General features: G+C 44.1%; 1 protein-coding gene across 1 annotated transcript; it reads right to left on the bottom strand.

The window, feature by feature from the left end:
• Positions 1-6,091: 6,091 nt before the first annotated feature.
• On the bottom strand, positions 6,092-11,414 carry LOC104954328 (zinc finger protein PLAGL2-like). Its single transcript, XM_010781421.1, has 2 exons — positions 10,129-11,414; positions 6,092-6,248 (listed from the first exon to the last, which is right to left on the bottom strand). The coding sequence occupies exons 1-2, from the start codon at positions 11,412-11,414 to the stop codon at positions 6,092-6,094; spliced, it is 1,443 nt and encodes a 480-aa protein (XP_010779723.1).
• Between the last annotated feature and the right edge of the window lie 1,531 nt (positions 11,415-12,945).

Genomic DNA, 12,945 nt, shown 5'->3' on the forward strand with positions numbered 1-12,945 from the left:
GGAAAACCCCAAAAAGCCAGGCACATTTAAGTTATTTTATTTATTTGTGTCTGCTTCTGAGAAGCTAATGTATAAGTTATACAGTTATTTCTGCAATAAAATTACAATAAAATGACTGTTTAATCTTGTATCTTGTAATCTTGAATTTACATCTTGTATTCATGTCTATAATTTTGAGGACCAAATTATTGAAAAGTATCAATAAGAGTATCGAAAAATACCGATACCGATAAGCAGTACACGTCTGAAGGAAAGCCTTCACAGACAACCCTGGCCCGGAAAGTAATGCCCTCTTTCTCTAGGAATGGACGGGCTCTTAGCTCTACTGTAGAGATTATTGTACTGCAGTAGTATTAAACGTTCAAGTGGACATGGTTATATCATCTTATGGTTTGTGGACTATAGTTAGAAAGACCCAATGTTGCCATTTTGGCTGTCATCTTCAAAACCAGTGGGTGGAGCAAGTACAAACAAATGCTGAAGACAATTTTAAGCAACAAAAAAAGGTCAAGCAGGGTTTCAGATACAGTCTATGGGCAGGGTGGCTGTCAATCGTTTTCAATCTGACCATCAGAGGCACCTTCACAGTCCCTGCAGGGTTGTGGTTAGAGCTCTCTCAAGAATGTCACACATCCTCATCTGAGGGGGTCGATATCTAGCCAGCCAACCGACCGACAAGGCACTCGGACCATTTGTCTGTAGCTCTCAAGTTGTTACTGCTTTGGCCAAAGGTTAGACTTGCTTCTCCATCAGTCTCCAATAGGAGCCAACACAGAGACCCCTGGAGGGCCAGGCCATAAAGCTCAGCCCGCTGAAGAAATGGAGGCTCGGAGATACTGGAGGGAGACTGAGCCAGACAGACTGCTACCCACTGCTGCAGTTCAACAAGAGGTTGCTTAGAAACATAACAATGTTACTCCAGTAGTGTGGTATTGTAAGCCTGGTGGACCAAATAAGAACATATTGACAGGTACCAAATCTCAGATCTCAGGTCTGCAGAGACACACACTTGAAAATGTTACAATTAAGTTTCAAGAAGTGTAAATACACATGAGGAAGTTTTAAGATGAAAACCAAAGATCACCTAAACCAGACAAAACCATGGTAATGATCACTCACAAGCTAGCTCCATCCTATTTCATACCCTGCTTCATTGTCTATTTCAAAGTGGACCATATTATACAAAACAAATAACATTCTGTATTAAAAGACTAGAAACAAGTGGTTGAGACCATGTTGAAAATGTTTACTAGGTAACGGTTAGAGGATTACGTCTATACCGACGGTGCTACTAACGCCTGTCATGAATCCTGTCAGGAACATGTCATTTCTTTGACTGATGTCATTTAGTGTCATTCAGCAAATGATGAAAATTATAATGCATTAGCCGCTTTCACACCGAAGGACTTGCCGTACTTTAGTGCCGGCACTAAAGTACCACGGCACTGAATCCGCCAGGGGGCTAGTGCCAATCGCATTCACACCGATGTACTTTCCCTGAGGCAAGATTACGCTGACGTCACTTCGTCTTCTTCTTCTCTGGGTTTACTGGCAGGCCGCAAAACCACTTCACGGCGAGTACAAAAGAAAACGAGAGAAGAACTACACGGGGGAGGGGGTATAAAGCCCACCCGCTGAGTTGTTTGTTTACTTTCTGACCTCAGACATGATGGAGTTCGCTCCGGTGTTGTAGTACGTGCGATCATAACTGCTTTAAAGTACAAAAAAATTACTCGCTCAGGTGTGGATGTGGTTTTGTAGCGAGAAAAAAAATGGCTGCCTAACAAAAAAAATTCAGAGTCTAACGGGGCGTGGTTTGCAATTCGCCCAGCCAATAGAAATAAAATAGAAATTGGCACTCTTTTATCACCAGGTTCGTACCACCTCTCTAGCAGGGACTGAAAATGGCCAAAAGAGTTCCCGGCACTGAGTAGTCCCGGCGGTGTGAACGCGACATTATTGGTACTAACGGAACTTAGGAACCAAAGTACCAGGGAAATCCCTGCGGTGTGAATGCGGCTATTGTTACAATTGTTTGAGTTGTGTTTGTCATGATTAGTTAACCCAGAACCAGAAAGCCTTATTATAAAACTTTAGTTGAATGTAGTTCTTAATGTGTTGTCTTAACATCACACCACATTATGTAGTTGGTTTGACAATAGCTGTCATGAGACCATGATATGATGTTCAAGGCTTTTAATCTGACCTTTCATGAAGATGTCATTAGATGTTATTACACGGTCATAGATAATGGTGACATGAATCATTCCTTGACCTTGAGCTGAGTGGATGAACCTGTCATTAACATGTCAGTACATTGTACAAGTCCAGTTTGAAGACAGTAAATGTATTAATTATGTGAATTATGATATTTTCACAGAGAGCTGTGTTTTAAAGTATCTGCTAACGGTTAGCAGCCGCTAGCTAGATAGCACGGTTAGCCATGCAGCTAGCGGTCCAATGAGCTGACTCAGGCCCGGGCTGCCTACAGTCAGACCCGGACTGACACCACTCGGGTTCTGTGTCCCTGCCGTGAAACTGTTGGTCTCGGAGACAGTCCGCCTTTATTGAGAGGCTGAGTGTCCGGATGCCATTAAAGTGAGTCAGATGTGACCTTTCACACTGTACGCATGCTCTGACTGTCTGTAAGCTGATATATGTAACAACCAACACAAACTGTAGTCATGACACGAAGCGGACACTTACCGAATGTATTCAGTCAAGACGAAATAACGTCAGTGCATGCTAACGTTAGTCTTTGTTAGGATCGAAGCCGTCGAAACACATTAAACCCAGTTATCATTAGCTCATGACTCCTTTCGTTTTACCCGTGAGATGTCTCTCAGTCTTATTCTTGTGCTATAAACCTTAATTGGATGTACTTTAAGTGTCCTGACAAAAAAGACAACACATTGAGGGAGGACGAGTCCATGTTATATTACCAGATCACTATGCTTCAACCAAAGTTTACTCAGATCAGCAGCTAGCTAGTGCTGTGGCCCCGGACACACCGGCCTGTGACCTACCTTGGGTTGGGTCGTTCCTCACAAATAATCGTCTCTCATTGTGGCTACTCCGCTTTATAATTGTTCACAGGCTAAGAGCTACTATTGCGCGACGTGAGCTTAATCGGCGTTAGCTACCTATGCTACCCATGCATGTATAAAGAGATGCTAACTTCAGGGGGCGTGCCCTTCTTCTTCTTCTTCTTCTTCTTCTATGGTTTCTGGATGTGTGGGCTGTTGGGCAGGTTCTGTGCTCACTGGGGGAGAATAATGACTCTCTAATATTAAAGGATAGGTGTAGTCTTTGTTTTTAAAGTGTGTAAAAGAGGATGTTTTTAAATAGGTAAAATGCTTGAAATTATATTTATTTGGTAGTCATGAAAATCTGGTTATTTATTTTGATTTTGTAATGTATTAGGTTTGTTCCGACTCTTTTGCAGGGTGGGTGTATAGTTAAAACAAATGCAAATAAAATTTGTTTTGAAAATCTTCATCTTCTGTTTGAAGGTTGGAAACCAATGATGTGGTGCATTACCGCCACCTACTGTGGAGGAGTAGACTGACAGAAAAAACAATTTAAAAAAAAAACCCCAACCAAACTCTGGAGAAACGATTTGAAAGACTGTCCATTGCCGTAGCCGACTACTCATCAGAGAGAACAACTTGAAATGGTTTTTAAAAACACACGGTATCTTTCCCCTCCCTCTTTTTCTTTATTTTTCTTTAAAGTATATCTTACTCTTACTGTAAGAGTTATTGTAATTGCACTGTTGAAAATCCTGTGACCTACGTTGTTCATTCATTGCATAATTGCACCGTAGATGTGTATGTGACATGAAAATACATCTTTGAAATGCGGCTCATATTGTATATTTGAAAGACAATATTCTGATATATATCTTCCACTGCCATTATGTATATATTTTACTTCAAGTTAAAATTCAGTTTTTATTTCCTATTTTGAGATATTTATATGCTTACGCCTGTTTATGTTGTAGGCCTACTCCTTTCCATCTGTCCATTGTGTGCAATGCCTTGTTTACATGCTGCTGGAACCAAATATTCTCCCAAATTTGATGTAATGTTTGTGGCTGAGTTATTTCTTATTAAATGATCAAAAATAAGATAAAGAATAACTGAACACATTCTTGGTGGCTCTTTATGTAGTGGTCAGAACATGTATGAACCCCTTGGAAATATTCGTATTGACCTATACTCCAACATAATGGGAACAATCTTGCAATGAATGTATGATTGTAATTAGAATGTTTAAATCTTAATTTTTTCTACACTTGAGTTTGTATAACTATGTGTTCAGAATCACAATGAGCTGGATGACAGAGCATTGTCTCAATGATCCCGTTCACAAGAGCCCACGATAAATGCTTTACTTCACTGGAGCTGTCTACTGGACTAATTCTGTTCATTCAACAACATTTGTATTTCCCAAATGAAAGTGAGTCCACTGTATTCATTCCCTTCATACATTTTCAAACAGTCTGCTGAGGGTCCTATCATCCATCAAGAGGTATGGATATATCATATGTGGAAGTTCCTTCATCATAGCTTAGGGTTATGATCAAAGGCATCATTTATATTGGGGACATGTCCCCATCACTTGGTAACGGACCATTTTGTCCCCACCACTTTGCATTAGGATCATTTGTTAAAAAAAAAGAATTGTACATTTTGAGAATGAATAATAGAACATGTTCAATCTGGAGTGTTCTCACTCTTTCTTTGTATTTCTGAGAACCCAAGTTGTGCACTTTGGACCTGAGACACATTCAATATTAGGAATCATTGAATAGAGAATAGTAAAGCTATTAATGCTCCTGTCTTGCAGCAGCGTAGCATAGTTACTGCTCTAGTTGTCCAAAAAGTATTGTAAGCATACAGTAGGTATGTATATACAGTGTGTATGAATTGTTTGCAGGGGCCGCTTAATGTAGTGTTTTTTAGAATCTGAACAAATGATTCCCCGCCACTTTTCCTAACAACGTGAAAGACCAACTTTCAATATTCAACAAAAGTAAAACACAGGGGCACAGTGGAAATCTAAAAACTCATTTATTTTGTATTATTTTATGTTCAGACAATCAGAAAATGACAAATTTTCTTTTCACTGTCTTCTAAAATCTATTTAATGATAATACAAACACCTAATGCAAAATATATCAAAGTTAAAGGTGTCGACCTAAATGCAACACACCAGAACAGCCCTGGAGGATCCTTAAGTGAAATGATCCGGGGTCCTCTGCTCTTCCACCATCAGTCTGGAATGCTCCAACATGTCCCCTGTCCCGTCCTCTAACGTGTCCTTCTACTGGGAAACATGTTGTTGTTGGCCGCCCACATGGAGAACATCGTGTAGCAATGGATTTTTGACCTATATTAAAATGGTATTTTTTCATCATGTCAGTACCTTCCACCACCACTTCAATGTTTATTATGCCTGCCTTGACAGTGTGTGGCGGCTCAGGAGGGGGTCTGTGATTCTATCCCAGGCACCTGAAGTCTTGAGTCGTCTTTGGGCAAGATACTGAACCCAAAGTGCCATTGTGTTTAAGTGTGTTTGGCATGTATTGCTCCTGATGTAAGTTAGCCTGTGTCAGTGTGTCAGTGTGTGTGTGTGTGTGTGTGTGTGTGTGTGTGTGTGTTCTGGGACTGGTTCAAGGCTGTAGAGGCAGGGCAGGGAGCATGTGTGATGGAAGGGCAGCAGTGAACATGCAGGAAACCATCTGGGCAGTCCAGCTTATATCATTGTTTGGTTGTGCATATCTGCAATTGATCAAAATACCACAAACTGTAAACACACCATGACATTTGGGGCCTTCAAGGGACCCTGAATGTCCGGGGTCCCATATGGCCTTGTGTGAAACTGCAAAGATGGGTTAAACAAACTGATGTCCCCAAGCCAATGATTACCAGATGCAGCCGCTTATTTCTCAAGTGCTCCATTCATTTTTTTGAAAATAATGACAAATGTCCATCATCATTTCCAGTGTTCACACAGGTTAGAGGACTCCTTCTTCTTCATCACTCTGCAGCACAACCATGATGCAGAGAAGACTCCTTCTTCTTCATCACTCTGCAGCACGACCATGATGCAGAGAGGCCTCCTTCTTCTTCATCACTCTGCAGCACGCAGGAGCAGCCATGATGCAGAGGCCTCCTTCTTCATCACTCTGCAGCACGCAGGAGCAGCCATGATGCAGAGAGGCCTCCTTCTTCTTCATCACTCTGCAGCACGACCATGATGCCGTTCACAGTGAAAATCCACAAAGTCAATCAATGTGTTTGTGAAATTCCGACATGCAACTGTGGTATTGGTTCAGACAGAGGCCCGGTTTTAAACAGAGTGAACATTCCAGACTGAAGAGGCAGAGGCACTGAGACGGAACAAATGCAGAGGAGCCAACAGGCAAGGTGCTACAACACCCTGCTGTGAGCTACCCTCAGTAAAAAACTATTGACTTACAAAGTACATGTGCTTGATCTGACAAAAATAAAACTCTACAGACATTTTCTCTGCAGTTAGACGGACAGTCACCTGTCTCTTCTCTGAGGTAGTACATAAGTAGAAATATCATTAAAGGCAAGTAAAGAGAACAATGTTTGGCTGTGGGATACACCACCAGGACCTGTGTGCACCCAGCCCTTCAGAGAGGAACTCGGAGCATCTTCAACATGGTCCAATCTGGTCCAAACGAGTTACAACTATTTCTAATGATTATTGCAGAAAGATATACAAAAATGTAGAGGTAGAAAATTTGACGAAATTATAATGTCAACGTCTGTAGCTAGATAAAGAGTTTAGATTCATTAAACTACTTTTATAGTTTCAATCTAATGGCACAAATAAGAGCCAAAATAACTAGAAGCAAAAACAAATAAAAACAGAAACCCACACTTCTGCGTGTTTGAGGTACAGATCAAAGTCATCCTTTTGTTTTTTTTAGAAATGTCATAAGTGCTTAAACCCAGTCAGGAGATTAGACACTCTTAGAGAGGCACAACAGTAGTATTTTAAGACATCGGTGCAACACTTGGAGGCCGGTAATAATGCTAGTGAGAGAAGTCCTTCAACAATGACTTCATGGAGTTAAGGCAGAAGGGAGAGCATCATATTTCTGATATCATCTCCACGAACAGACCAACGTCATGAGTGGAGCCTCCATCATGAGAAAGCTGCTGGTTTGGATCAGAGACAGGAGAGGGGGGAGGTCACCTTTTAGTATGAAGGACATCAGATACTCTGATATCCAGCACCCCAGCCTTGTGGATGGGTGTTAATACCAACAGTAACATAGTAAGAGACAGGAAAATGGTTCAAGTGCTCTGGAAGTCCTTTGTAGAATTGATGATGGGTTCCATTCAGGAATACCATCGGACCCTCACGGCGAGCGGGTCACAGGTTCAGCCCGGGTACATCCAGTGGGCCGTTTGAAAAGAAGTGAACAGGTAACAGGGAGGGTTGGGACTATTCCTTCTGCCTAATCACAACGCTGATCTCAAGTGCTTCAGGTCAAGTAGCTAGGGTTGCTACCTTTTACCATGGAAAATAAGTAGAGACCTGGATGACCTCTACTTCAGACTCAAATATAGATTCATTAACATATTGTCAAGTGCTTTCCTTACCCAAGGCTGTAGTGCTATGATTGACACATGGCGGGATTTGAACAATTATGTTTCGCAGATGTGTTTTAAGCGCAGTCAAATCTTTGCAGCATGTCATAGCCACATTTTCTGATTGAGCATGTTTATCTAGCCTTGATTCAAGATCATCTTCCTGTCACAGTTGGGGTTGGCCTTATCCTGGACGCAGACATTCAATAACTCCTAAAACAAATTGAATTGACACCGAGTGTGGGTTCGCTGCAATGGCTAATAGGGTTCATTCCCACCATGCTCCAATACAGGGCATATGTTTGTAGGTATGTTGTGGGACACGGGCAGCAACCCTGAGACCAGTGACCTGGTTAGCACCGAGTCAGCAAATGTACATTTCAGAGTTCCCTGTTTGACATTTGAACAGCGCAGATTCAGGGATTCAAGGTCAACACAACAAGCCGCTGCTACCCTGCCCTCTGAGGCCCTGTTCATCAGACAGAGTAAGACTCCCTGAGGATGCCAGGAGTGTTGACTAGTGTTGTTAGCAGATACAAGTTCTGAGGGAATTTCACACTGGATTCCACAGGTAGCTTCTTGTAGAATCCAGTCAAGTTGTGCGGTATAGGTAAAACATTCTATTTTTCTTTTTAAAACCCTACCATTCAAACAAAGTTGACAGCAGTGGTGCAGCAGCTTTCCTCCTCCTGTGATTTGGCATGACTTCAAGCTTTAAAACCCTGTAATATTTAAAATGATCGAGTTATAATAGGTAATACTGCCAACAAAAAGGATCTATTTAGCATTAGAGATTGTTTCACCAAGGTGATATAGCCTCAAATCACCTAACAATCCTAGGGCTTTCGGGCAAAGAGCTACTTTGTTGCATTTTAGATTCTGTTACTAAAATGCCTTTGCAGTTCAATTATTATGAACATGTGTGACATTTGACAGTTACTAGTTGTTCAGTTAGCTAATAATAGTTGTGCAGTCAATCTTCACAGTTTGTGTTAACTGTATATGTTATCGACTGCACTTTCTGGCCAAACACAGTAAAGGGTTAAATGAACAACACTTGAAATAATTGTTGATATAATTTCATCAATGGTCAATTCTGGTCTAGTGAAATATTGATGTCACTGGATGACATGTTTTGGAGAGTTAACAAGGTGCAATGCGTAAGGTCAAGCCACCTGCTCCAAAGAATTAAGGGCTAGAATTTCACCTCTAATACTGGCTTCATGCAATCTAACTGTCCAGTCAACAATATGAACAAAAAAGCCTACTAACCAACAGTAGGGCAAGAATATGTCAAATCAAAGTAAACTGCCAAAACACAGTGGGTCAAAAACCCACTGCTACCTTATAATGTTGTCATGTTGCGTCAGCCTGTAGTTGACCTCAGTCAAAGCTTTGTTTCCTTTGCCACTGACCCGGGGCTGAACGTGTATATGCTTTGATTTGTTTTATTAGACCATCCAAAGTAGCTCAACTTTTTCTTGTCCCCACCCCCCCCACCTAAGAGACTACAGAGAGACAGACTGTCAGAAGCTGCACGCAACCACTGGGACAGACAGCAGGACCCTAGATCTACCTGCAGTTGTGGCCCACAACGGGCGCTGGGGTTAGCTCTAGTTGAATTCAATACAACTGCTGACTGTAGTCTGCCTCCCTGAGCGATCCTCCTGGTGTAGAAGCCTCCCAGTGGGGATCAGGGTCAGCCAAGTTGTGAATTCTCTGTTGTTCTGCCCATTTGGATTTATAGAGATATGTATAATGACAAGCCCTCAGGGCAGCCCTGTAGTAGTCTGTCCCCACAGTGCCACACGAGAAACCCCCAGAAACAGGACTAGCTTTACAGGTTAGGTTTGTAAAAGCGCCTATACCATTAGCATGCTAACTTCAGTCAAAAGCTCTGCAACATATTTGACATGTCAACAAAAGTAAGCTTTCAGGTTATGTTGATAATGCAAGTTCATTTTTTTTCAACTAAAATTCAAGCCATAAATGACACATTCTCAATATTGTTTTTTTTCACTAACTCAAACGGAGTACATCTTACTCTAACTTTTTCTTGCTCTACAAGACCGTTCATGCTCCAATATTCTAAAATGAGAAAATCTCAAATCTTCTTGAGTAAGGAGGGTGACATACCCTAACACAGTAGCATTTCCCATGATAACCTAAAACTGGATAACTCCCAGCATTGTGCTGCGCCTGTGACAAGTGTGTTAAGTGCATCCACTGTTGGTAACAGGTCTGACCAAAAAGTAGAACTCTACTTTGGTTGTAGTGAGACCATCTCAATTCCTCAAACGTTCAAGATTCCTTTTTAAATAATGAGGTAATACTGATGAGGTGATTTGTTGTGTTAAAAAAGAAGAAGATTAGATTAGCATCGTTAGCACTGACAGGCTAAAGTCACACATACAATAAAGATGCCATTCTCATGTTTTACCCTTTTCATGAAAAAGCCTTTGAAGGCAGCGTTTGTGGGGACAGAGCTGCTTACTGCTGAAAGGCCTGGTAGTAGTGAGGTAGGGAGCTAGAAGTGCTCATAGCAGGACTGCTGTATGCCTGAGGTAGCTGGCTGTGGTTATGGGCTCCCGGGCCCTGTGGTACATGAGCCTGTGAAGGCTGGAAGAAGGTGAACGGCCCTGGAGCCTGGCTGGACAGCCCAGAGGAAGAGGATGGAGGGGAGGTGGTGGTAGCGGGTGGATAGCTCATCACTAACCCCCCCATCCCCATGTGAGGGCTGTAGGGCGGCAGGCTGAAGGGCAGGAAGCTCAGCAGTGGCCCAAGGTCCATGTTAGTGGTGCAGGACAGCTCGGTGGAGGAGATGGCCGGGCTCCTGGACAGCAGATGGGGGTCGCTGGCAGCACCCACGCCTTCACCAAGCACCTCCCTCTGAGGGGAGGCAGAAGTAGAGGTAGAGGAGTTGACTGCACTTAGGTGAGGTGGGGGCACACTCTGCAGGTCCAGCAGGAAACTGTCCACGTCGGCACGAGGATATGAGGTAGATCCGTGCTGGTACCTGGCCATGTTGCTGTAGGGCTGCTGCTGCTGCGAGGCCACAGGAGGCTGCAGGTGGTGATGGTGAGAAGATTGGGGGGGCATGTGGCGGGCCACACCCATACTCGAGGACAATGACCCCTGCATGAGGCCATGAGGGTGACCCATCCCAGGGACAGCATTGGTCATGGGGTATGAGTTGTACATGTCCCTGGAGAAAGGCTCCATGGGCTCTTTGGAGACAGAGCCCATATCAGAGACCACAGGGCTAGGCTCCTCCTTCACAGGGCACTGGGGGGCAGGGGTCGGTGTAGCAACGGGTGTGCTGGGTGTACAGGGTGGCATCAACCCTGACTCCTGCGCATGGCTCTTCTTCAAATGGCGGGTCAGGTGGTCTCTTCGTCCAAAGCGCTGTGCACATCGCGGGCACAGGAAGTCCCGGCGCCCGGTATGCACCACAGCGTGACGCCGAACATCCTTACGAGTGTAAAAACGGCGGTCGCATCGCTCACATGAGTACTTCCTCTCTCTCACAGGCACAGCAGTGTTATTGTTGCCCTCTGATGGTGGAGGTCTGTCAATATGGCTGCCCAGGTGCTCCAGCAGCGAGGGGGGCCCCTCTGGACCGGGCAGGCCTGCTGAAGCACTGTGGGCTGCCACCAGGTGTCGTCTGTAGCCCAGCTGGGTGTTGTACTGCTTCCCACACTCCTGGCAATGGAAGAGCTGCCTGCTGGCTGTGTGGCTGTCTGGCAGATGGCTCTTCAGATGGTCCTGCTGGTGAAACATGGTCTAACAGAAGGAACAGTACTGGCTGTGCGGCTGCACAGGGACCCTGGCCAAGAGCCTGAGCAGACACAGACAAGACTCATGAGGATCCTCCAAAGAGCCGAGCATCAGCCTGCAGACCTCTGGTCGTCTTGTAAACTTAGAGTGCTAGAATTAATGCTGTTAATAAGTGCTGCTTGTTCACGGTTTGATGCTCTCTTGTGGCAATGACTAGTGGTCTGTCCTGCCTTACTGATGCAAGCCTGTGTCCAGCACTTGGTTTCTGTGAAAGCAGCTGCCATAGCAACCCCAAAAGGGCTGTGGTGATGAGGAGCTTTGGAAGCTCTGACCGGGTCTGTGTGTTTTCCTGTGAAAAGCTCTTCTGTTGTCCTGCAGTCTATTTTAGTATTCAGCAGCTCTGAAAGCCAGAGTCACAGCAGCAGAATCACAGAGGTAGCTTGGCATCGTCAGAGACCTGAAAAATAGAAAAGATGGGTGTCAAATAATATCATTTGGCAAGTAAAATCATGCTGGATGAGCTGACTTTAATAACTAAATAATAAAACTAGGACTTCCGGTTATGGCGCAGTGCTGGTGAAACGCATCTCCATGAGGCTCCGAAGCTAATATATTGAATTAATTATTCAGAAGACCACAACTCCCTTTAAATACACATTATCTTAAACAATAGATTACCTGTCAACATTATGCCAGGAAGACCTCAGAAAACAGGTCCACAGACCCCTGCAGCATCAAAAACGTCAACGTTGCAAGCTAACGCTAGCTCAGCTGCCGCTAGCCAAAACACAGAGGCAATGGCCGAGAAGGTGGAAATCCTCGGCGCCATACATGCTATGCAAAGCGACTTTTCAAAGAAACTTGACGATGTGCTTGAGGGAATGGGCGGACTCAAGGGTGAGCTGCAACACCAAGCTAACAGGATCACAGAAGCAGAGGAAAGAATTGGAAAGACCGAGGACGACTTAAATTCCATGCACATCGCTATCAAAAAGCTACAGGATAAATGCGCCACATTGGAAATGAAGGTGGAAGACCATGAAAATAGGGACCGCCGCAACAACCTGAGGCTCATCGGCTTGTCTGAAAAAGCTGAGGGTCAAGACGTGTGTGCGTTTTTGGAGCAATGGCTATCTAGAGCCCTGGGCACCGACACTTTTTCCACACCGCCCGTTATTGAGAGAGCACACCGAATAGGATGTCTAATCGCTGCTGGCCAGGACCCAAAACCAAGAGCGGTAATTTTGAGGTTCCTTAACTACAGAGACAAGGAAAACGCTATGCGAGCAGCCCGGAGACAAGGAACAGTGCGTTTTGAGAATCACAACGTCAGATTATATCCAGACCACTCAGCGGAGACTCACCGGCAACAGAAACTCTTCGAGGCAGTGAAAAAGCAGCTACAATCCATGGGGCTCCGCTACGGGATGTTCTACCCGGCTATCTTGGTAGTAACACACAACGGACAGCGACACTCCTTCAACACGGTCCCCGACGCAGAGAAGTTTGTCCAAAAGCTACAGAAGGACGCCAG

Source organism: Notothenia coriiceps, unplaced genomic scaffold, assembly GCF_000735185.1.
Source record: "Notothenia coriiceps isolate Sejong01 unplaced genomic scaffold, NC01 NC01_scaffold00023249, whole genome shotgun sequence".
NCBI lineage: Eukaryota > Metazoa > Chordata > Actinopteri > Perciformes > Nototheniidae > Notothenia > Notothenia coriiceps.

Bases quoted from the DNA above. Each gene is read 5' to 3' on its own strand.
- LOC104954328 (XM_010781421.1), bottom strand. From the start codon at position 11,414: ATGTTTCACCAGCAGGACCATCTGAAGAGCCATCTGCCAGACAGCCAC. The intron at 6,249-10,128 runs GTAAGCAGCTCT...GTCGTGCTGCAG, and splicing joins TACTACCAGGCCTTTCAGCA to AGTGATGAAGAAGAAGGAGG.